Raw genomic sequence first — 25527 nt, 5'->3', positions numbered from 1 at the left:
GTTAAACGATGATGATGATGATGGTGAATTTTTACAATTCTTTGGGTTTATTCTTTCTCATCATTATAACAATTTTTTTCTTCAAATCTTTGCATTCTTGTGTATCCAACATTTTCAGATATAATTTGCATCTATGTATATTACTGAATATAAATTTGGTGGAATTAGAAATGGAGATCAAAGTGTCCTGTTAGATTATTATGAGTTTTCTGGCTGATACTATCATTTCTTTCACTTGAATAGTGCTCTTTTCTTAAAACAAAATTTTCATATTTTCTTAATTTTTCACAAATAAATTACAAAGTCTCTTTTTTCAATAGCAATGTCTTGTCAAGTTTTTAATATAAATTACTTTGTACAATTATCATTGCAGATTATTATATCCTATATTGTCCATGAAAAATTGTTTAAAAGATGAATTTTTAAATCATGAATATTGTTGCCTATATTCTGTGGTGCATGTATGTACATGTGTGTGTGTGTGTGTGTGTATATATATATATATATATATATATATATATATATATATATATGTATGTATGTAGGAGCGGGTTTCTTGCCCGGATTGGCCTCACCAGCCACCTCCGGTCTCATAGCAGCAATTCCACCAAATGATGTCAATGGTCATCTTCGAACCCGAAGGACGAACATTATTATTATACATTATGTATGTGTGTGTGCACCTCTCTCTCTCTATCTCTCTCTCTCTCTCTCTCTCTCTATATATATATATATATATATACACACACACACACACATCTTAATCATTTTATAATTTATTTATCAAATCTGCTATTTTAATTATTATTCTTAGGTTACTTAATTAGTATTGACTTGAATTTTATTTAATTTTTGGTTAATTTTATTCCACCACGATTTTTATAAGAATTTTGTTCATACATTTTATATACTCTCATTGTGATGACATTTAAATTCACTATTACAGGGTTTTTCCCCGCAAATTTTCCTTTTTTGACCTTAGTCTTGTCAATGTCAACATATCATCATTAGTATCATTTCATTATTAGTTTTGATTACATTGTCATTATCAACTTTAATGTTGTCATCATCTTAAATGTTTTCTCTGAGGGATGGACCATTTATTTTCATGTACAAACATTGATATCAGTGATTTCTTATCGCATAATTGTAATGTAAACATTAAAAAGTTTTATGATGGATTACAAGGTTTGTGTAATAAAAATTACCACACCTTATATTATCAAAAATATGCAATACAGTTAGTACATTAGATGTATGTAAAACTACATAGTATATACATATATGCAATACAACAAAGACAAAAATAAATAACTGTTTATGTGTTATTCCCATTTAACTCTCATAAATCCAGCACAATCATCTTTGGTAATCAAGGTCAGCCTTGTGCTAGTCAGTATAATTTATATACATAGATATATTGACTCTAAGCTGAGACCAAAGTTGTGGTTGATGTAATAGTTAAGAAATGGGAATAATGAATATAAGGTTAATTCATTTTGGTCTTTTGTGTTGTGTGTATGTATGTATATTACATATCATTATCATCATTTAACGTCTGCTTTCCATGCTGGCATGGTTTGGACAGTTTGACAGAAGCTGGCCAGGCAGGAGCCTGCACCAAACTTCTGTGTCTGTTTTGGGAGGGTTTTTTATGGCTTGTTGCCCTTCTTAACAGAGTGGACTAACTGCTTTTTATGTGGCACAAGCACAGGCAAGGTCAGTTTTGGCAAGGTTTTTACAGCTGGATGCCCTCCCAAACACCAACCATTTTACAATGTGGACTGGATGTTTTTTATGTAGCATCAGCTCATTTGTATTGAACATATGTATATTTACAGTAATGTAAGCTGTGGCAATTTTTATGATGCAAACCTTGTAATCCTTCAAAAAACATTTTTAATGTTTATATGTTTTTTGTAATTCTGTGACAATGTTGGTACATATAAAAAAAAAAAGAATACTTACCTCCCTCCTACCTAAAGTGATGACATTTAAGCTGATGATAAAATCAAAACAGACAATGTAATGAAAATTGAGGTTGATGATGATGATGAATTTGAGATTGACATTGTAGAGATTGAGGATGATGATGACAGATTTGAGTGAGGGAAATCCTGTAAAATTATGTTTAAAAATCCATACGTTTCTAATATTTTTCAGAAATTTAAAGCTGTTTTACTAACGAACTTCACTTTCCTATCTCAAATGAACCTATAACACATTGGTACTAAACTTAATGTTAATATTTTTTCTCACAAAGCATTTCTGACCTTCTGCCTATGTAAGGAACAGTTATAAAAACACAGCAGTTTTTATTAGTTTAAAGTGTAATCAGTTGTTTCTGTTTAAGACTGATTGGCTGTTCTTTTTATGAGTTAATGATTTATCAAGACTAGCATGGTAGTTCAAAAGCTGTCAAATATGTGTGTATAAGTGACTGAAATTTGTATTGAAATATGCCCAAGAAACTTATTTTTGTTTCTTATTTTCACCCCCCCCCCTCTATATTGTTATTTCTATATTGATAAAGTGATTTCTTGAAATATTGAATTTCATTGAATTTGCTGTGTAGCTCCAGGTTAGTTTTGAGAGTGTAAATCTATAGTGTGTAATTAGTCAGCCAAAAGACTAGGCCTAGAATTAGGTTTGACTGCTATGGCGAGCTGGTTGAAAGATTGCATAGAGGCTCCAGCATTGGCTTGATTTTATTGAAGTTGGTGTTAGGTGCATTCGTCATTATAAAGCTTGTTCAGAAAGTATATAAATTTCATCTTTGATAACAAGACAGCTCATTAACAAATCCACTGCTGATTGTTAGTTTATTTGTAAAATTTGAAATTATGATAGTTATAATGTCCCAAGAAAGGTTTCACCAGTATTTATGGAAAGCACAAACTTTAATATATTTGACAATAATAATTTCATGATATTCTGTTAAAAAGTACTGTTAGAGTGATTACATAAAATAATCTGCAAAACAATATTTTTCCTATGTCTGAATTGAATAAAATTCATTCTGCAGAGTTTTCTGATTGTTAGATTGTGTAAAAAAGAAGTTTGGATTCCTTTAGCAGTGTCTGCACTTTTGAGGGCATTTGGGTCAGATATTTGGTAATAGTTTGGTTAAAGATTGTGATAATTATCTCTAAGCTTTTTCTTATGTAGTATATTGTCTGTCTGCTATTTTCTGCTGACTTAAAGTATCAATTTCTACATTAAGAATTTTTAAATAATTAAAATCTTTTACAGTTTGTAATTTTGAATTCTTTTTAGATAGCCTATTTTGTAAACTTGGTTGTATTTGTAGATTTCATTCACTTCAATGTGTATAATTATTTTTGTGGTCACCAGATAATAAATTGCTTGTATTATCTTATCAAAGATTGGGCAGAGGCTAAAGTTTATACTTTAGGCATGGCTGTGAGATTAGGAATTTTACCTTGCAATTATGTGATTCTGTGATTGATTCCAGTATACAGCAATATTGGCAAATGACTTCTATAGCCTTGGGTCAAAGTTTTTTCAAGTGAAATTTGGCAGCTGGAAACTGGAAGAGTGTCAGAAAGACTGTTCTTATTTTTTGAGGTGAGAGACTCAATCTATTGATTGGTTTAACACTACCAAGTGATCTTCGGATGCTTTTAGCAGAGTCCACTCCTTTGCAAACATACGGGTCAGATATTTAGTCTAACTTAACTTAAGTCATCTTAGCCCTGAAAAATGTAATGAGTACGTATTATCTTCCTGCCTAAGCTTTTAAAAAATACATTTCTTATTGTTGTGGTTATATAATGTGTTAGATATGACAATAGCAAATTTTTTTTCAAACTTTATTATAAGAATTTAGTTTAAAGTATGAAAATATAATTACATATTCTAAGTAACATTCATATGTTGGTGAAATTTATTGATAAAGTTTTAAAAACTTATATCTTTGTGAAGGCTGAACGTGGTGGAGATTTAATAAAGGAATTTAAATTAAATGCAGTTTACAAAAGTAATTGGTACCAAGAATATCTGACTAAAATGCTTTGTTTTGACTGAACCCAAAACTCCCTTTAATTTAATATTAGCATATTGATGAACCAGTCCTTTCAGTCTTACCTTAGCTTGCTTTAAACACTAATGCTGTCCCATATAGTTTCTTTACATAGAATAATACATATTTTGTGTTAATGTTAGCACAAAATGATTGGTAGATATCTCTACATGTTATTTTAATTTTTTTGTTTTAATATATTTTTTTCAAACTTGTATCAATTTTATATGATTTGATAAAGTTTATTCTTGAAAATTTGTTAAACAGCTGATAAAGGTTAAATATAAATCCTTTTTTACTTTCTTTTTTTTGTTTTTGTATATAAACAGCTTCATTTACTTAGTGAAGTAGAAAATGTTGTTAATGTGTTGTAGCTTACAAACATAAAATCTAACCAAATTATTTTCTTAAAACATGCATGTGACTTCAGGTTTAATAATGTTAACAGATTAAATAGAATCTACAAATGTATTCTTTTGATTTTTTTTTTTTTTGTTTTTTGTTTTAGTGCATATTACCATTTGAAAAAAAGCTAATCCATTTTTAAAATTAGTCCAAAGGATACCAGTATACAAGACTTAAAACATTAAAAAAAAACCCCTGCTTAGTTAAAAAAACAAACAAACAGACAATGAAATGTAATTGTCATTTAATGTCCATGTTCTATGCTGGCATGAGTTGGATGTTTTGACAAGATCTGATCAGTCCAAGGACTGTATCATGCTTCACTGTCTCTTTTGGCAGTTCTTGTTGCTTGATGACCTTCCTAACTTTACATGTACATAATTGTTATATTTGATCAGTTCTTTAGTCTGCAAAATACACATTCGTCATTAAGTTCATTAACTGGAATTATCAAAGTTGCATATTAAATTGAACTCTAAACTTCATGCTATAATATTTTCAATAATAGGCAACTATAGAGAGGGGGAGAAAATAGTTTTAATTTATTGGTATATGTGTATCAATTTCTGTATTGGATAAGTGTTTCAGAATTGTGATAAAATGTGTATGCTAAACTATCCAAATTGAAAGTATGGGTTTGCTGTTTTGTAGTACTTTCCTGCTATTTCATCTTTGCAATAAGTTAATTACTTAATTAGTCCTTGTATCCATTGATTTGTTCTTCAAATACCAATCATTAAATAGACTCCTTTCAACATCTAAAACAAAATGTTAAGTGCTCATTAGAAAATAGACATATATGAACACTCAAACTTGAAAATGTGTTATTATTTTAAATTAAAATAATTTGACTAGTTATCTATTGTATCAAAATAGTTGAGTATTTACTCTAGAGTTTAACTTCATGTGTTAGTTACAAATCTCAGTTGTCAAATGAAATTTGGCCCTGTTAGTAAAAAGTTATATTAATACTGGTTAGTAACAATTTTTATTAACTAACACTAGTTTTTTTCTGTAGAGTTAATCATGTAAACCTTAGAAGCTTTTTTCAGTGTTACCACCGTGACATATATAAAAATCTGTTTTGAGAATTAAGCGATAATTGACACAAGCAACACATGTGAACAACATCCCACTACTTCCTTTAGCTGTGGGTCCTGATTCTGGTGTCAGAAATCTAAGATGGTTAATTGCAAAATAATGAGCTGAACACTTCAAACTAAATAGTGATAGTTGAAAAAATTCTACAGCAGTGGCAAGAAAATGAGTTTATTACATTCATGTATTAACCCAAATTATTGGTGAACTAAAGCAGTTGTTACCAATCAAAGCAAGTTTGTCACTTATATAATTGGAAGTTACTATTGTAGTATCATGTTTATATTTTGTATATGAGAATAAAATTCAAGATAATTTGGTATCAATCGAATGGTTGGATGATATGATGTAACTTTAGCTATGATGACAAAATATTATGAATAAGTATCAAAATTGAAGTCAGATTTGTCAATCAAACAGAAGTTAAACATTTAGAAATCTAAAAAAGAAAGAAAAAAAAGGTAGAAGCAAGAGTTCTATTCTGTGGCTAGCATAGGAATAAATCAAAATGCATGTGTAAGCATGAGTGATCTCACTCACACACACACACTGGAAGCTGTATATTATAATCATGGATAATGTTATCAAAATTAGTGGGCACCAAACATGTGCATATCCTCTGCTTAATGGTATTATTGATTTATTATCTAAGTGGCTCCATGCCAGAGTAGTCACAGGGTATGTGTGTGTGTGTGTGTGTGTGTGTGTGTGTATATATATATATATATACACGCACGCACGCACACGTCTGATATATCTACCTGACCTTCAGTATGATGATGATGAGCTTACACAGCTCATCAACTGAATGGTGCACAACAGGACTTCTTAACATCCATTGTAGATGCTGTTTCTAAGATTGGCCTGTTTCTCAATGTACATATCATCAAGGAGGACAAAAGTTCCTTGACAATTTATTGTAACAGTGGCACATAGCGCAAGAAGGTTAGTGACTTCAAGTACCTTGGGTCCTGTGTTGGTGGCTAGCAGAAAGACTTTCTGAAATGAAAGAGGCAAGCCAGGAGTGCTAGTAACAAGCTTCACATTTAGCAGTCTTGTTTCAAAGTAAACAAGGCTGGCTTCCTTTAGGATGTGTGTAGATAATATTCTGTATAGAGCTAAAACCTAGACTATGGAGAACCCTTGATGTCTCAAAATATCTCATGGTGTAAGTATAAAATGAAAGAGGAGATATTTAAGTTTATATTCCATCTCAATGCGGAGTATATCTTGTTAGCTACTGCTATTGTGCTGAATACCAGACCATATTGGATGTTACATCTTGGCAACTTCTTGCATACAAGTAGAGGTCAAGGTTTGCTCAACCACATTAATGATATCGGCAGAGAAACATATGAAATTGAGGCTTGTCAAAGTTGATGGGAAACAGATTTCTGGTCCAGCTTGGTGAAACCTGTTGTGGTTGTATCTGTTTGAAGATTATAGGCTTGTATATATGGCATTCATGTTTGTTTACATACTTGAGGACTATTTGAGTTTACAGGTTCATTAGGACAGTTTAACTTGGTTTTGTGCTATTTAAGTAACTGAGAATACAAGATTTCTCACTGGACAGTATGCTAGTCCATCACAGAGTTAACTCCTACTCAGCTGAAAGCTGAAAACATGCACCAGCAGAGTAGATTAGAGCTAAGTGAAATGAAGTTCCTTGCTCAATGAAGTTCCTTACTCAAGGCCACAATGTATCATCTGATCAGGGAATCAAAACCACAACCTAATCATCTTATGTCGAACACTTAATTCTAATCACAAATTATTAAGTCCCCACCCCCAGCCATGCATGCACTTGCGCAATTTTATGTTTGTTCACTTTACATCCATTTTTCCATACTGGTATAGGTTAGACAGACTTGTTTGAGGAAGTATTTTTGGACTGGCTGCCTCTCCTGCCACAAAATCTCAAGCTGTTTTTCAAGTAATATTTTTTTAGTCTACTGGCTTTTAAAAGTACAGACTAACAAAGTTATGGGATGTATTAGTTACAGGAACTAGACGTCCTTGTCCTTTTCTCAGCTAGTGTCATGTGAAGTTGGAGAATATCAACATCCGCACATGCACACACACATGATGAGCTTTCATACCGTTTTTGTCTACCATTTCAACAAATCATTGGTTGGCCAAAGCTGTAGGAAAGGACACTTGTCCAAGGTACTATGTGGTGAGATAGAATTCAAAGCCATGCAGTCACGAAGCAACCTCTGTATCCATACAATCATACCTGCATTGGTATATGGGTATATTTGTGTCCATCTTCCTCTGTGTGTGTGTGTGTATTGTATGATTATATTGATGTATGTTGGTGTGGTTAAGAATTTTGCTTCACATCATTTATAATTTCATGTTTTTTCACACTGTCTGGCACTGGGCAACTAGCTTCTATTATAGCTTTAGGGATCCCTTAGTGTATGTGTGTTCTGTAAGTAATGTCACTGTGTAGACAGTATCATTGTTTACACCTGCTGCAAAAATATCCCTAGCTGTGTATTCATTGTAGTAATTTTACCATTTAGGCAGTGTCTTTGTTGATATCTTCCTAGCTGTCAAATGGGTTGTTCAAAAGACTTAGGGGAAAAAGTACTTTTTGTGGAAACAGTTGACAAGAAGGGCCTCCTGATGTAGGAAATCTGTCTTAAGTTCCTATGCCAGCATGGGAAAAGTAGACATTAAAACGATACACACCTACCTGGGCAGTTTTAACTGAACATAGTATGTGCTATATTATTTATGCAAAGTTGATATTACTTTTCTTAATCAGGTGATGCGTTATAACAGTACAGTTGCTATGAAAGAATGTATTCACAAAGTTGTATGAGTATAAAGCATCACTGAGTTAATAAAATATTCATAATTTTATGTATACTTTCCTTGCTAAGTACAGGTTGGATGGATCATTCTGATCAGAATAATTATTTGGAGTTGCCTTTCTAAAAAACATTGGCTAATGATTCAATCAAAACCTTCCAGTTTTTGCATGGTTTCTACATTGTCCCTTTCATTTGTCCATCCCCTCTTCTGTCATCAAATTCTCTTTTATTCGTCTTTGTCTGGGCCATTGAGGACACGATCACACAGAATAGTGATAAATCTTCAGTTTTTAGACAGCCTTGTGAGCACTTAAGTCTTAATAAAATAATGCTCACTACACTCTGTAAAGTAGCAGGCAAATGAGCAGACAATGTGGAGTTGAGATGACTCTTCAGTCTTATCGAGGACATGGCAACAGTGTACTGAAATGCAGCCAGTACATTCTGTAAAGTGGTTGGTGATAGGAATGGTGTACAGCTATAGAAAACAAGCTAAATATGAAATGTTTGGCTGAGACATGGTCTTACAAACTATCTAAATGAGTAGTAACTTCTAAAAAGAATAAATATGATGACCCATCTAACTCATGCTAGCATGGAAAAAATGGTTAGAATTAATCATGCATTAGACTGGCATCCCAAAGAGAGATTTGGAGATATTCTTGTCCTCTGAGCTGCTTATACATCTCAGCTGGTGTAAGATCTGAGTCTGCATGATATTTTTTATGTATCAGCATGGAAAGCGGATGTTAAATGATGATATATACATACATGTCTGTGCATATGTGTGTGTGTACAGATGTATGTGCATTTATGTGTATACAGTCTTTTCATGTCAAGTACATAGCAACCTCTTTATTGCTTGTACCACAATAAATGCATCCTGTACATTCTGATTAGTGATACAATCAAAAGTGAAGCATATGACCTATGAAAGTACTTACTCTCTGTAGATACTGAGAGCAAGCAGAGAAAACAGATAAGATTGAGATGTGTATGCACATGTATGTATCTGGGGATGTTTGTGAATGTATATATGTATATACGTTTATATGTATATCAGCATATGTATGTGTATATACTTATATTGTATGTCAGCATATGTATGTGTGTATATAGAGAAGTAGGAGAGATCAGTCAGATGAATGGGATATGGAAAACCACAAACAAGGATACTAATATTCTCTCATCAACTGTTGAATGAACTAATGTGGTTTTAGCACATTAACAACAGGACCACACTAGCTTCAGAGAGAGAGAGAAATTGAGAGAAGGAAAGAAAGAAAAAGAAAATAAGAGCGGACAAAGAAAGCAAGAGAGTGCATATAAGCTACAATGTTAAGTAATGAAATCTGCATTGCATTAGAAAGAAATAAAGCATGGAGAATGTAAAATGAGTAGAACTTAGAAAAATCAAATGAGGATACAGCTTTCCCCTTATCAGCTGTTGAATGAAATTCTGTGGTTTCAACATATTAACAATGATACTGTTAACTACAGTGTGCCAATAGATTTAGAAAAGTTTAGTAAATGTACGTATGTGTATGTATGCATATGTGTATATGTATGTTTGTGTATTTGCAGAATATGTGATTCTGTTTTTCAGAGAAGGTATCCTGTGTGCCTGCATTCAACTTTAAAATGCTGTCTCAATAAGTTCAATCAAACCTATACCATGCTATGTAGACAACAGATGTACAAGTGATGGTGATGTGTATGAAAGAAATAAGCTGTAGTGTGAAAGAGGGGAAACTGTTGGAATAGATATATGATCTATATAAAATGTGACCGCTGTGTAAAGGGGTGTGAATTGATGCAAGAAGAGGGAACTTGCAGAATAGGAAGACATTTGAAATGGTAGAGGCTAATCTTGGGATTTTGAACCTCACAAAGTAGGTGACAAAGGATTGCATCATGTGACATTATCAAATTCCCATCTGACTTATGTATGGGAAAATGGATGTAAAACAATAGTGATTCTTTTGTGCATGCATGTGCACCCACATGCATATAGGGACCACAATAACAGTCTGTTCTGAATCATGTTAGTAAAATTAGTGTATACCCAGATATATCCATAATGCATAGTAACTGACAACCTACAGCAAAACCAAAGTAAGGAAGGGAAGCAAATGAACTTATGTCACTCAAATTGTTTGATTTTTGTGTTTTCTCCATTATTTTGATATTAAATCTTTAGTGACTGTTCTGTTACATTTTGAAATTGCTCCAACATTTGAAGTGACTTTAATTAGAATTGAGATGTGTCTCATAGTAATGGTATAATTGTCTTTGATGTATATTGAATAGTTCTGAAAAAGTGTGTAATGAATGAACCTAAAGACCCAGACCTTGGCTTTGGTTTAGATTTAGTCTATTTTTCAGTTTAATACTGTCATCCTGCCCTTGCGTGCCTTTAACAATCCACTCTGTTGCAAATATTCAGACCATAGATTTCCATTTTCAAGATAGCTTATGGATTCCGGTTTATTCTATGTCCTTCAATCACTTTTGAAAATGTAGTAATGCCACAGATACTGATAAAGCCTCAATAAAATATAAAATGTCAGTTAATTCTGAAAATTTTTTATTTCAAAATAACTTCTGAAGGAACATGTTCAAAACTTTTCATTAAAAAAAATAATGAAGGAACTCTTTTGAAATTTTCAAATAAATAAATATTAAAAGAAAATGCTCTGTAGAACTTTACTCCTAGTTCTTAAGAATAGATTTGGTTAGCTGTAATGAGGTTGCAAACATCAAAAGTTTTGTTTAGATTTGTACATAGATGAGCATTGTTGATCTTTATTCAATTCTTGGAAATAGTTTCCCACCACCTCCTTACTACATTACCCCTTATCTAAATGAAAATGCATGAGTATCTTTACACCTAAATGCTTTTTACATTAGTAAATTCCAAGTAATTGTAAATTTATAAATTAAATCAGTTTTCATATTAAATGTGCATTTTTATTGGGCACAGTTTGTTTCAGCATGTTATGTGTTTATTGTTTACTATTTTTTTTTTTTAGTTATTTCATTGCATTAATTCTGTAAGGTTATCAATAGGAACCTTTTAATTTAGCCCCTTATCATTATCGTCATCGTTTAACGTCCACCTTATTTGTGTAATGGATTACTGATAGTTTGGAATAAATTCAGTTCTTTATGTTAGATCTTATTGAGACAGTTTATTATTTAATTCACCGGTCAAAATTCTTGTCCAGATTTTTTAAAAGGTTATTTGATATTTTGAAATTGATAATGAATAGTTATTAAAGTGGTTTTGATGACTGGAGGGAAAAAATTTCTCAACATCTAAATTGTAGCCAATTAGAATATCTTTCTTTACTCAATGAAGAAGGGGAAAATAGATTTTATTCCTTTTCCCCTTTTTTTATCATACTTCAAATATTTACTGACATAAAAGTATTACTGATAAGTTTGATAAACATCTATAATAGAGGATATTAAATATGAGGTTTATTTTCTACTTTAGGATAAGTAATTTTAAATGCTTCAGTGAGTTGAGATTGTACAATTAATCCCTTGTCATACTTTATATGTAAAGTGTTTTCATTCTCATTAGTGGATTACTTCTGTACATGGTCCTTGACTGAGTTTGAATTTGGAACTTTTTTTTCCTGAACTAATTTTTTTTTTAATTAAAGAAATGTCTTTAGTTTAGAATTAAGTCACTAGTTCAAATCAAGTCTGGTACTATACTGGAGACCAAAACCGGATGAAATACTGTGTAGATTAATGTCCATAAAATTCTAAACTTAAATGATTTTTTTGTTTTTGTAATTATTTGAAATGAAATTGGATGATAATTTAAATCTCACTTTTAAAGTGAATATTATTGTAATTCATAAATTTTGAAATGTGTCTAGAGAATTGACTTCATCAACATTAATGCTAGTTGGTAAAATCCAAGTCATCCTCTTCATTATCATTAGTGTCATTTTATAATAATTTTTCTTTGTATGGATTAGATGAGTATCCTATCATCTTGCTCCTGGTTGTGGCCCTTCGTCATCTCATATCAGCCATCTATGTTATTGTTTGTCATGTTTTAAATAGTAATTAATGTTTTGGTGATAATTATGCTGTTTGTGTTAATGTCTTTAGCACAGCTGTGGGTGAAAAGTAAATTATTCAAAAACTTTACCAATATTTTGACTAGATTTTAAAATATTTATGTGAAGATGGCTACAAACACATTTTAAATTTTATATATCACTCATTAAAATGAGAAATATATAAATTTGAACTCAATAAGTTTATTGAAATCTGATTTTCTTATTTGATGTGAAATTAAAAACTTAAATTTGAATAAATAGCCAGTATTAAATACACACACAAACAAAATGTTACTAATCTTTTTGAGAATTTTCTTATATCATATTTCTAATAAATACTGTGTTGCATTTATTTACTAAACTAACTAGAATTTGGAAGGATTTAGTAAGATAAGCTGTTGGTTGAAGCATAACAAAAAATTCTTAAATAAAATTATGATGATTAGTTTAAAGTTGAATACTTAAAAGTGTTGGTATATAAAAAAAAAAGGTTAAATTGTATTTTATTTTATAATTGGGTGAACTTTTTTTCATTTGAATAAGAATTCATTATTCTATTTTATTTTAGAAACTCCAGCATGGCCTTAGGCACAGTGGCTAAAATGAATTGAAGAGCTATGTAAATTCAGTTATGTTTTATGTTTATCTTCAAGTTTGAAATGCATATGATATCTTGTTAATGTAAACATGAGATCTTGGGAAATGTTGGTTTCAATTAATGGGAAGATTTAATTTTTAATTTTCAGTTTTCATTTTTCATTTCTAAATTCTAAAATCCCATTTTCTTTTAAGCATTTAGTAATTTCACCTCCTTAATTAACATTTGATTTTCAGGTATTTAAACTTAATAATAATTAAAAAATGAATGTTAATGTTTCCATCTCTTTCTCACTTTTCGATTCATTCACTAATTTTTCATTATTTTTCTGTTTTTTAAATCTCTCCCACAAGAAACATTTATTGTCATTGAATATAAATATAACCTAATATGTCTAATCTTTCTTTGCAGTTATATCTTGAATTCTATTTAGTTTACACAATGTAATGTAATCTTCATGTATTTTCTCTTCTATTAGGCTCCACTGACTCACCTACATCAGATAGGAGACTCAACCATTATTCATATACCAGTAACAATAAAAATAGCAGTAATCACCAAAATCATGATAAAAATCATAAAAATGATAAGGATATTAAAGAACAGAAAGAAAAAGACCATAAAGCAGAGGTAAATATATGAATCTGTCTTCTGTCTGTGTTACTATTTCTGCTTTTAATGCTTTTGGTAATATATAAAAAAATAATCCCTCCTCAATTATTTTTGTTACATCTGAAATAGTATATTTAGCATATAACTTACCATATATAATAATAACTCTTCAGTTGCCTAAGTTTATCTTGTTTCAGTCATTTGAGAGCAACAATGCTAGGGTTCTACCTTGAAGGGTTTAGCCAAGTAAATTGACCCCAGTACTTATTTAATTTTTTTTTTAAAGTTCGGTACTATTGGTCTCCTTTGCCAGACTGCAAAGTCATGGGAATGTAAACAAGCCAACACTGGTTGTCAGAAAGTGAATAAACATGCTGGGCTTTCATGCAATTTTTGTCTATGAAATTCACTCCCAAGATATTGGTCAACTTGGTGGTTATAGTTGAAGATACTTGCCCAAGGCCTCACACAGTGACATGGTTGCAAAGCAAGTGTCTTAACCACACAGCCATACTTGTGCCTATAATGGATAGATAGATCACATGCTTAAATGACCCCGCCCCCAATTTACATTTGCTCAGTATATAATTTTTATTATCAAGAAAACCTGATGTTTCTGGTGTCTAGAATTATAGTAGTGTTTTTATGGACATTTTAAATTTATTTAAGAGTATTTGCTTGACATGCTTAATAGGAATTAGTAAACTCCACATACTGTTGTGTAGTAGTGTGGTTTTGCATGTCAGTACATGCATGTGAAGTTGTCTGTGTACTGTTTGACTGTGTGCATCCTGGTTTTAAAACAGGTCAGTGTCCCTGTATGTCATAGGAAATAACTAAAAGGTTTGGCTACAGGAAAGGCATCCAGCTGTAAAACACAGCCTCAGAAAATTTGTCCAATCTATTCCACATGGAAGGTGAATGTTAAACGATGATGATATGGATATATCGTTGTTGTTTTAACTTCCACTTATTCATGCTTACTTGGGTCAGATGGAATTTGTTGAGACAGCTTTTCAACAGCTGGATGCCTTTCCTATTGTCACTTGGTTCCAAGTAAGGTAATATTTCTCCATCGCTGGACATGTTTTTCACAGAAGACTGGAAACAAACAACCTGGCTTGTATGATTCTGCTTGTTTACAACCACCATGTTATATCAAAATAAGAGTACAGACATGAACGTAACAACCTCCCCGGTTTCTTCCAGTTTCAGTCTACCTAGTCCACACAGACTTTGACTGGCTTGGGGTTTTAGCAGAAGATATTTGCCTAAGTGCTGTGCAGTGGAACTGAACTGGAGACTGCATGGTTGGGAGGCATGATTCTCAACTACACAGCCATACCTGCACCTATTGGTCTAATTAAATTGCTTCATAAAATAGCTAAACATACAAACCATGACTCACTATAGCCCCTTATGTTTCTTTATATCTCTTTCTCCACTGCTTCTACCCCTTGCACAACATTCTACTACATTCTGTTTCCTATATCCCCCACCTTACCCTTTTACATACTGATATTTCCCATAATCTGCATCCCCACCCTGTTCATCACTTACATTATCCTCCACTTATGCTTGTATGAAGCATCCACTTGCTCATCTTCCTCACATGATCCACCGTCTGTGTCTTCTCTTATGCTCACCTTCTTGTTTCTTCCTCTTCTCTATTGCAAGATACCTGTATCTTTCTATAGTACTCTAGCCTTTCAACACCTGGCATACAGCCACCCACCTCCACCTACCTCTCCCAAATACTTTCTCTTAGTTGTAGGTGCCTTTTCTGTCTCCTTTTCTCTGTTCTTTTTTGTCATGCAAGTTACATAGCAACCTCACTATGTCAGTGGCACTCTGTAAACTGGTTGGCAGAAAAGGCATCCAGCCATAGAAACCTAGAAACTTTACCAAAGATGACATTGGAACTTAACACAGACCTGCAACTCACCAGTTCCCTGTCAAACAGTCCTACCTGTGCCAGCATAGAAACCATTCATTAAATAATGATGGTTATATTAATACATCCTTTAGTTTTAATTATTTTACTTCTAACACTTTAAAACCACTCAAATCAACATTTTATAGAATCTTCTGCTTCAAAATCCTTTCGTGCGTGTGTGTGTGTGTGGTGTGTGTGTGTGTGTGTGTGTTTGTATTCACTGATGTACTGACATATTCAGTTTAACAAACTAGGCATATTTCTGAAAATAATCCTTGGCTGTGTGATTAAGAAGTTTGCTTCAAAACTGTGTAGTTTTGGGTTCAATCGCAGTGTATGACACCTTAGGCAAGAGTTATCTTCTGGTGGATAACATTCTGGGTAGAATTTGATAGGCATAAACTACAAAGGCCTGTTTTGTGTGTGTCTGCGTTTATGTCTACCGGCTAAAAATTGTTGTTGTTTTATGTCCCTTAACTTAGTGTTTAGACAATTAGAAATCAATGAAAAAGAATTCTCGTGTTAATATGACAAACTAAACCTTCAATGATAGTATCCTAGCTTAGTCAAAAAAAAAAAAAAAAAGCAGGAGTATTAAATTTTCAAATATGTATGTGAGTAGGATTTTTAAAAGAAATCATTTGGTATGCAAAGAATTCTAATATATGTATTTGTGGATGTATTTTCACAATTGGGCAGTAGATGATGTGAAATTACATCATATATTCAGTGTAGGTGTGTTTGTACACATGTTATTTCTCTTGTTTTTCTCACCTGAAGTTGTCACATAGATAATGACTGCTTTCATCATTTTATTACAAATATCCTATCATTATCACCATTTAATGTTCTCTTTGCACGTTGGTGTGGATTGGACAGTTTGATATGAGTTGGCAAGCCAGAGGATTGTGCCATGCTCTATTATCTGATATGGCATGGTTTCTATGGCTGGATACCCTTCTTATCATCAACCACTTTACAGAGTGTATTTAGTTCTCTTTATATGGCACTAGCACTGGTGAGATCACCAAGTAACTTGCAAGACAAAAACCTCTTATCTGGGGGGGGGGGGGGTAATATAAGGGGAGGTGGTTTTGTGCAAGTTGATCAGAGGTTAAAAACTAATGGCTGTGTGGTTAAGACACTTGCTTTGCAACCATGTCACTCTGTGTGAGACCTTGGCCAAGTATCTTCAACTATAACCCCAAGTTAATATCTTGTGAGTGAATTTCGTAGACAAAAATTGTATGAAAGCCCAGCATGCTTATTCACTTTCTGACAACCAATGTTGGCTTGTTTACATCCCCATGACTTAGCAGTTTGGCAAAGGAGACCAATAGAGTAAGTACCAGACTTTAAAAAAAATGCAGTAGAGAAGAAAAATGGTTACCCCATCTGGGAGAGAGAAGATGGTGGTGAAAGTTTGTTAGGTTGTACCCTCATGGTACCCTTTCGATAATTTTCATGACCGGGTTCAGTAATTTGACACCTATTAAATTACTTCTGCCTAAGGCATTTCGTTTACTCTTATAACAGTTGACTATAATGCTGCCACTCTAGTCACTGGGTATGATATCTTCCTGTTCAACCTGATTAACTACACAGGTAACTAGGCACTATCCCATCTACCATATATTTTAAGCATCTCGCTTGTACTTCCTGATAGATCGGGAGCTTTCTCTGTCTTCATATTCTTAATCGTTTTATCTGTTATATTGCTGTTAAAGGATACCTGGTCCCTCTCTCTTTCTCTGTTGCATTCTCCTCTGTTAGCTTTTTGTAGTAGTCTATTTTCTTTCAAAATCATGAAGTGCAAGTGTTCCATCATCCATCCATATATACATCTTTCCCATATCACAATTTTTCTCTAATACACTTTCAAGCTATCCAGAAACCCTCATGCTTCTGATCTTTACACTGTAGAACATTGGCAAACTTCTTCCTTTCTGTTTCTCACCTTGCGAGATAAATCTGCTGTTTATCTTCTCTTGTAGCCACCTATTATATTTCTCTGCTATCCCCATTCTTCCAATCTTTCCATGCCTGTCTCTTTTATGGTTTTGTCAATTTCACAAAACCATTATTCCATCACTTACGCACGAAAATATTAATTTTTAAACACACACAGAGTACAGTATGTATATACATAAAATATTTGAAGAGAAATGCATTTGGGAATATCTCAGAATATGTTGTACAGTACATACTTGCCACAAATAACATTGACTGCTATTTGATAAACAGTAGTGTTTATCAAAGGGGGATTCTGGCAGGAAGAGAAGCACTATCTATTTCAGTCTAGTTCATCAGTATATGCTGCAGAAATGAAGAACTTGTCCAAAGTTATTTCATAATTACAGAACATCATCTTGTACAGTTCACAATAGGAAATTGTTTCATTATCAATACCTCTTGGGATTTTTATTTACATTCACAATTAAGATCATTAACAGCAGAGATCTATGGAACTTCTACTGTAAATGCCAGTGATTTAGCCATATTCTTTGCAATCAACTGAGGTGGAATAAGTGGTGCTTCTATATCCTCTTCTTACCATGCACCTTTCTTTTTTCTTATATGATTAGCTCCTCGTTACACCAATGTTTTTCAAGTAATCATCATCATCATCATCGTTTAACGTCCGCTTTCCGTGCTAGCATGGGTTGGACAGTTCGACCGGGGTCTGGGAAGCCAGGGGCTGCACCAGTCTCCAGTCTGATCTGGCAGAGTTTCTACAGCTTGATGCCCTTCCTAATGCCAACCACTCCGCGAGTGTAGTGGGTGCTTTTTACGTACCACCTGCACAGGTGCCAGGGGTGTCCGGCATTGGCCACGATCAGTTGGAGCTTTTAACGTGCCACCGGCACGGGAGCCAGCCAAGGCAGCGCTGGCAACTTTTAACCGCACCGTGTTCTATGAATTGTAGTATCTTGCTAAACTTTCAGATAGTCTGATCGTATGTTTGCCAAAAGCCATTTCATCTTATGGCTTGATTATTGTTGTTCACTACATTCACAATGTTGGGTTTTTTACCAAAAGTCTCTAATTGTAAGTTTCTCTTCTCTGTCATAGTTTTTATGAGTTCTTTCAAAGTTCTTTATGTTTGAAATTAGCTATCACACCTTGATCCATTGGCTGACACAAAGAAGATATATCTTGAAGATGTGTTTTTAGTCTTACATTATCAGAAATATTTACGCTTGCTAGTTCACTTTGTAAGTCATGCAAGCCTAATTTGAATACTAAATTGCAAGTAGATTAAATTTAGCATACCCTTGAAAGTTCTTGGAATTGGAGAATGATACATAACTAGGGGCTTTGATTTCATATTACTAGCAACATTTCATCCCACAAGAGGTATCAGATGATATTTGGAAGCTTTAAAGTGTTAGGTTGATCTTTTTTTTCTCTAGAAATAAAAGTTGTAATCAGCATGTACTTCCAGAAAAGTCCACTTTTGTCAACATTGTACATGTGTTCTGGTTTTTAACCTTCTTAGAGTAATAATTTCCTTCGGCTCCTCAGAATTAGTAGCAGCTTCTGTCTTAGCACTGGAAGTTTCACAGGTCATTTCAATGTTTTGCTAATTAAGACTCTTCTTAAACCTTTCTAACAACAGAAGGTATTATGCTAGAAAATGCACTTCCACTTTTAACACCTTGTTATACAAACTTATAGCTTTCACTTAAATGACCAACAGTCCCTTAGACTCTTTTGCACCACTGTCCTTCACTTCCATTTGTTAGTCTTTTTCCATTTTGAATGACTAATGTATTCATACTTACTCATTAGTAGCTAAATTCAATAGTTGTGGTGACAAACACGAAATTCTCTCCAAATTGTAAAACAGTAGAATCCAAGAAAAGTAGTGATGTTTTGCGTTGGCAAAAAGTAGTTGTCTCATTGCTTAGGATGTAAGGGGAATGTAATGGAGTGAGCTGATAGATGCTGGTAAAATATTGAGATCAAAACGAAACAAGGTCATTTGAATTGATACCCACAAAAATAAGGTAGAGGTGGAAGGGGGAAGACATGCTGATGAGATTTGAGGAAAAAAAATATTAAAATAATTTCAGTTTTGAAAATAAAAGTTTTCTCAAGTTTACATAAAGGCAGAATTACAGGAGTTCCCAAATTTGTGGTCATACTTTACAATATCTGTAAGCATGGAATTCCACAACCAGTGTTTTCTGTTATATGAAGGATACCTGTAATTAAAATTTCTCAGTTTACTACATCAAGTATAACATCTACTTTCTCTTTTATTCACTGTATTTATTTTGTTGAAAGTGCTGGTTTGATTTTTGTCCTCTAATATAGTGCCATTTTGATAGTGTTCTGAGTTGAGTATTTTGAGGTAATGTTATTGCTCTGCTAAATGCACTCAAGAGCCAGATGGTGGTAATGCACAAGGCAATGGCTCAAATGTGCCACCCAAATAAAAGGAACGGTCTCTCCAAAAGGTTTCTACAGTTTCTGTTTATGAGATATCATCCACAAGATTTTGGTCAACCTGACTATTGTAGAAAACACTTACCCAAGGTGTTGCGCAGTGGGATCCAATCTTGAACCATCTATCTGTGAAATAAACTTGTTAATTACCAAGCCATGCATACAATATTCTTGCTTTTTAGAACAGCATATTGTTCTATTCCATACAACTGTTTGCAGCTATTTAAATGAGTCAGGATTAGGTATTTTGGCAATAGATGGACTGCCATGGTGGAAAAGAACACTTTTACAACTTGTTCTCCTGTTTCTCTCAAAATTACTATTAATAAATTGCTTTTGATTTTTGACCACATGTTTGGACTGCTTTTATATAATTAATTAAAAAAAACAACTTTATTCTCTTTTGCTCTATTTGTATTCATTCAACTACTTGCCCTTGAAAATTAAACCAAGGATTGGCATGTAATTTGTATAGAGCACCTATTTATAGAAAGGAATCATTGTTAGATTTATAAATATCACAATCAAAATGGATTAGAAGTCTTTGCTTTTATTAGTTAATATAACTTTGATGGCAAATAGAAAGATAGTCTCATGTTTAAGTTTGATTTGTTTCAGCTAGCTCTCATTTATACTCAGTTCTTGTTATGGTTGGTTTTGACCCCTCTCCACACACATTACTCTCTCTCTCTCTCAGTTTATCTCAACTCAGAAGATTCTAAAATTAGATAAGCTAAATTCCTGGTCAGTAGTTAAACTACAGCAACTTAAGTAAATTTATTACATAAGTCACCTTCAATATCAAGAACATAAATAGAAAAAAAGGTCACTTCACTAAAATATATCAATACTAAATTAAACTTTTATATATATATATATGCTGATTAAAATCCAGTCAGAACTGGCTTTCTGTATATTTTGTTCTATTTAAAAAGTGTGTGTGTGTGTGTGTGTATATATTCTTTTAAGAACTTGAAATATATTTTAACTTGGTATATGTTTTGTGTGTTTGTGTATGTCTAATCTACTTGAAAGTAAATCATCATACTTCATTTTATTGCTATTATATGTCAACCAATGAATCTCTTCAGCTACTGTGTTCTGCATTTCGTGGGTTATTGTTAATACTTTGGCCTTCTGACCGACATTGTGTTGACCTTGACTAGCTTGGAATTCTACAGTTTTTAGTGATATATATATCTAGGAAATTTCAAGATGTATAAATTCTTCTCAGTTTCGTTCATATTTTTAGAAATCATTTTTGTGTCTTTTCCCTGCTGGCATGCATCGATGAATCTTCTCTGGCACAGCATCTTGTTACTTGTGAATCTTTATCATTTCCTTCATAGGTCCAGCCTCTTAACATTCATCTTTGCCACTTGTTTCCCTGTCTTTCTTGGTGTCTTCCTTTTTACAAGTTCCTGTATTTGGAATGTTTGGCACTCCTTTTTTTCAACTGCCCTTCATGTATAATGCTCATACCAGCATACTTTTTTTTTCTGCACACTGATTCCAAATTTTCTCTCTACTCATTTGTGCCTTGTCATTTATACACACTAGCATTACACATCCAGCAGAAAAATGTTCATTTATTTCCTGCCTTTACATACATCTTCTGCATTTCATGCCCTTGACCTTGTTTCACTACCATGCAACTTTACACTTCATACTCAAGCATCACACTATCTATTCTTCTCTATGTTACTTTCAAAATTAATAGCTTCCTGAACTTTTTCCAACCCATTCTTACTCTTATTATGCTTTGGAAATACCATCTCCACTGCTAATTAAGTCACCTAGATAACAGAATCTATTAACTACTAGGACAGCTTACTATCAGCTCAAGGGAGTCTTTTATGCATTCAGAGAATTTAACATGTGCTCTGACTGCTAACTACTCTTGTGCATCTGCATATATGAATTTCTCTGTCAGTTTCTTATGATCCCACTACATCTCTTCTGCACACATTATTTACATTAAGTACAATGTATGGAATTCTGTTTGCATTCTTCTAATTCAGCAACCTCTTGTAATATTTCTTTGCCTCTTTCTTCTTGGCATCAGTAAGTGCAAGTGCACTGCTATCATTACTTACATACTGTTTTTCAATATCATGATTTGCTGTGACAGTGCTTTGCAATCTGGAACTCTATATACTTCTGACCCTCTTATTGCAGAGCATTGCTAAATCCCTTTCAGATTTTCTCCTAGCTACATATATCTGATATTTAACTTCTTTTAGCAACATGATAGTGTCTCCACCTTCCCTCAACTCTACCTGTTTTTCCAAGCTTGTCTTTTTTGCTTTTATGGCTCTAGTTACTGTACTATTCTGCTACCATGTTACCTTCTGTCTTGGGGGCACCTTGCTCTATTCTCAGATCTTGTCTGTGGCTTGAAGCTGGTTGTTTCATAGACACTTCCAGCTGGCTGTATTTCCTCCTCCTCCTCCTCATACATGTCAACTAGACTTATTGGCACCTTCTTCTGGCCAAAAGATTCTTCTGTTTCAGTGCTTTCTTTCTCCAGATTGTTCAGCTCTTAATCTTTAGGTCACTAATTAGTAGTCTATGTTGAGTGGTACATTTTTGGCTGTTGCCTATTTTGTTTCCTGTTTTGTGCCCATCTGATTGGTAAGTAATCTGCTGGCTTGCTGGAATTAGTGTTGGAAATCAAGTGGTATTAGTTTCTATTATCCAACACAGCTATTTCTTCTCTATAGCTAAAGTGTTACATTTTCAATAATTATTATCTCATATTGAGCTCCTATAACTTATGGACAAATAAGAATAGACTGTATCTTTACTAAAAGTAATTTATTCACAAATGTAATTTGTGAATGACCTCACAGTATGTGATCTCCTTGTTACTATTGAATAATCATTATTTTACTTTCTTTTCCTCTGGTGCTAATTGTTTTTTTTCCTCTCTTTTTGATAGTTCATTCTTGTTTTAATTACTAAATCAACTATGTTTGATACTATCTCAAATCACCTGTGGTCATGTTTTACTTATTCATCTTTACATCAAACTCATGATATAAATCCTGTGTCCAACATGGTTAAAGTATGAATTTTGTATCCTTGGAATGTTTATGCTATTTCTTCCAATTTTTTTTTTTTTGTAATAAAAAAAAATATATATATAAAATCACAAATGCTTCAGATTTAGTGATAACTTGGCTTAAATGTAGCAAATAGATTAAATAATACAAACAAAAGACATCATCATCATCATTGAGACATAGTAAATAGAAATGATTGTTAAAAGATTATAAAAAATGTTATTAAATATTGGGACAAGGTCAGCAGTTTGGGGATGGGGGTAGTTGATTACATGCTCAACTGGTACTTATTTTATCAAACCCTGAAAGGCAAAGTCAACCTTGGTAGAATTTGAGCTCTGAACATAGTGTTGGGAGAAATGCCCTTAAGCATTTATTACCTAACTTGCTAACAATTTTATCGGCTTGCTGCTTTAAGAAGTAAAATTAATAAACAAGTGGGAAGTGGACATTGCAAATCTAGGTGGTCAACCTGTCTTGGTGAATATTAACTCTAAATGGAAAGTGTTATAGGATACAATGGTTGTTTTTATCTTGTTGTGGACCTCCTCTGATGTTTGGCACAATAAAATGCACTCATTCTACATTTTAAAGTAGTTGGTGATATGAATGCCAACACCCCCAAAACATGATATATATATAGTTGACTAAAACTGTTTACTCTTGGGTTTTACACACACTGGAAATCATGAAGTTAGCACATACCTTTGGTGGTGGTGGTGAATTTTCAAGTTTTGCAAACTAAATGCCAACTTGTAAAAAAAAAAAAAATAAAAAAAAAAACCCCATTGAATTTTGAACATTTTAGTGTTCACAAAGTTGTCTATAGATTTGAGTTTTGCTAAGAAACTAGAAATGGATTGAGCTTGTATTTCTCATAGTTCTTCCATATTTTCATTAATATGCATAATGAGCTTAGGAGTTTGTTTTTTTTATTCGGAGTTTAAAGTTTTAGGGGTGTGAAAATGTTCTTTCAACTATAAACTGACATCGAATATTGTGTGTAAACATACATGTTGTTGTTCAGCTCTAGATCAGACCTAACCAAGCAGACTTTAGTTTAAGTTCTAGTCATGACAATATTGTACTTAATTCATATATTGTGCCCCTTGGGCTACATTGTTCCATGTAGGATGATATGGTGAGATTTGAGAGGGATTTCATTACTATCTCTCTCTACATCACTATAAAATTTGTAAAATTTCATCTTGAAATGCTAGGGCTATATATAACCCTTTAATATATTATGAATTAGCATCTAATGTTTCCCTAAAACTTTAGCTTTTAAACATTGCTTAAATAATACAATTAACTATTTCAGGCATATAAAAACTATGTCTGAAATCATTTTCCAGAATTTAATTTATTGTTATTTTGCTAGTTATTTACTGATGTTAATTCTTTACAAAACTACAGTGTCAAACAGATCAGACAAAACTCTTGAACTGGATACTCACATGTAACTTTCTCAGTGTGTTTTGATAGTTGTACATCAGCTGGGTAATAACTGAAATATCTACTTGCTTATATTGCTACCTGTAATCCCTTTCCAAACAGCTTTTCTTAAACACTTCCCTACATATTTCTATTTTAGAAACCTCTTGTTACTTACTCTTCTCCACTCAGTCTATAGGTATACAGTAATTGACTTGTGCATAAATGTGGTTTTTATCTCGTTGCATATCTCTTCTCCTCTTAGAAGTTTGTGTGATTCTAGGAGCAACTGTTGGTATACTTGAACAAGAAATGTTAATGAGAAGAAATCTTATAAAATATGGCTATTATTTAGGCAAATTATCAAGTCAAAAGCTCTGTGAATGTTTCCTAAATTCTTTCCTTTTTTTTCTTTTTTGACTACATGGGTAGTGGTATATGAGTTCATGATTGTCTCTGGTATTCAGAATCCTGGCAACTAGCTTCCATCTTACTGTGGTCATAGTGTTAAGTATGGTATGATAAAATTGAAAATAGTAATTGTCATGATAATCATCTTGATCAGATTTCAAAATTTAAGCATGGCTAGTTAGATTATATAAATAACTTATTTAAATAACACGTAACTCCTAACTGTAAAACAAATTGCCTTGGAATATGTTGCCATTGTTACTCCAGACTACAGAAGCATTCAACTGTGAGACTCAACCATAAGAGGGCCAACTTCTTTGATTGACCAGTCTTATCTTAGATGCAGCCAAGGCTTTGGAAACCATCATAAATGTATATGTTCATCACTTTGCCTTTTTCTCCTTAGTGGTATAGTCAGTTCCACTGGTGACTTATGTTACGCTGTGTGTAGGGCATATTTAGTTGTCTTGTTTTGATAACCTTTTATACTGTTCACTTTTTAGCAAATATACTCTCTCTCTTACTTAATATGCAGTTCTCTACTTCCCTGATGTGTATCAACTTTTT

General features: G+C 33.0%; 1 protein-coding gene across 5 annotated transcripts in view; it reads left to right on the top strand.

The window, feature by feature from the left end:
• Positions 1–25527, top strand: part of LOC115215089 (WW domain-containing adapter protein with coiled-coil) — a 111280-nt gene that overhangs the window by 41876 nt on the left and 43877 nt on the right. For all 5 annotated transcript variants that reach the window (XM_029784253.2, XM_029784251.2, XM_029784249.2 and 2 more), the window contains exon 4: positions 13529–13680. In XM_029784253.2, the coding sequence (XP_029640113.1) occupies positions 13529–13680 (152 nt within the window). The remainder of the gene's footprint in view (positions 1–13528; positions 13681–25527) is intronic.

The sequence above is a fragment of the Octopus sinensis genome, linkage group LG8, assembly GCF_006345805.1.
Source record: "Octopus sinensis linkage group LG8, ASM634580v1, whole genome shotgun sequence".
Lineage (NCBI taxonomy): Eukaryota > Metazoa > Mollusca > Cephalopoda > Octopoda > Octopodidae > Octopus > Octopus sinensis.
The sequence above is the reverse complement of the archived record's forward strand: the minus strand, read 5'-3'. Positions and strand labels throughout refer to the sequence as shown.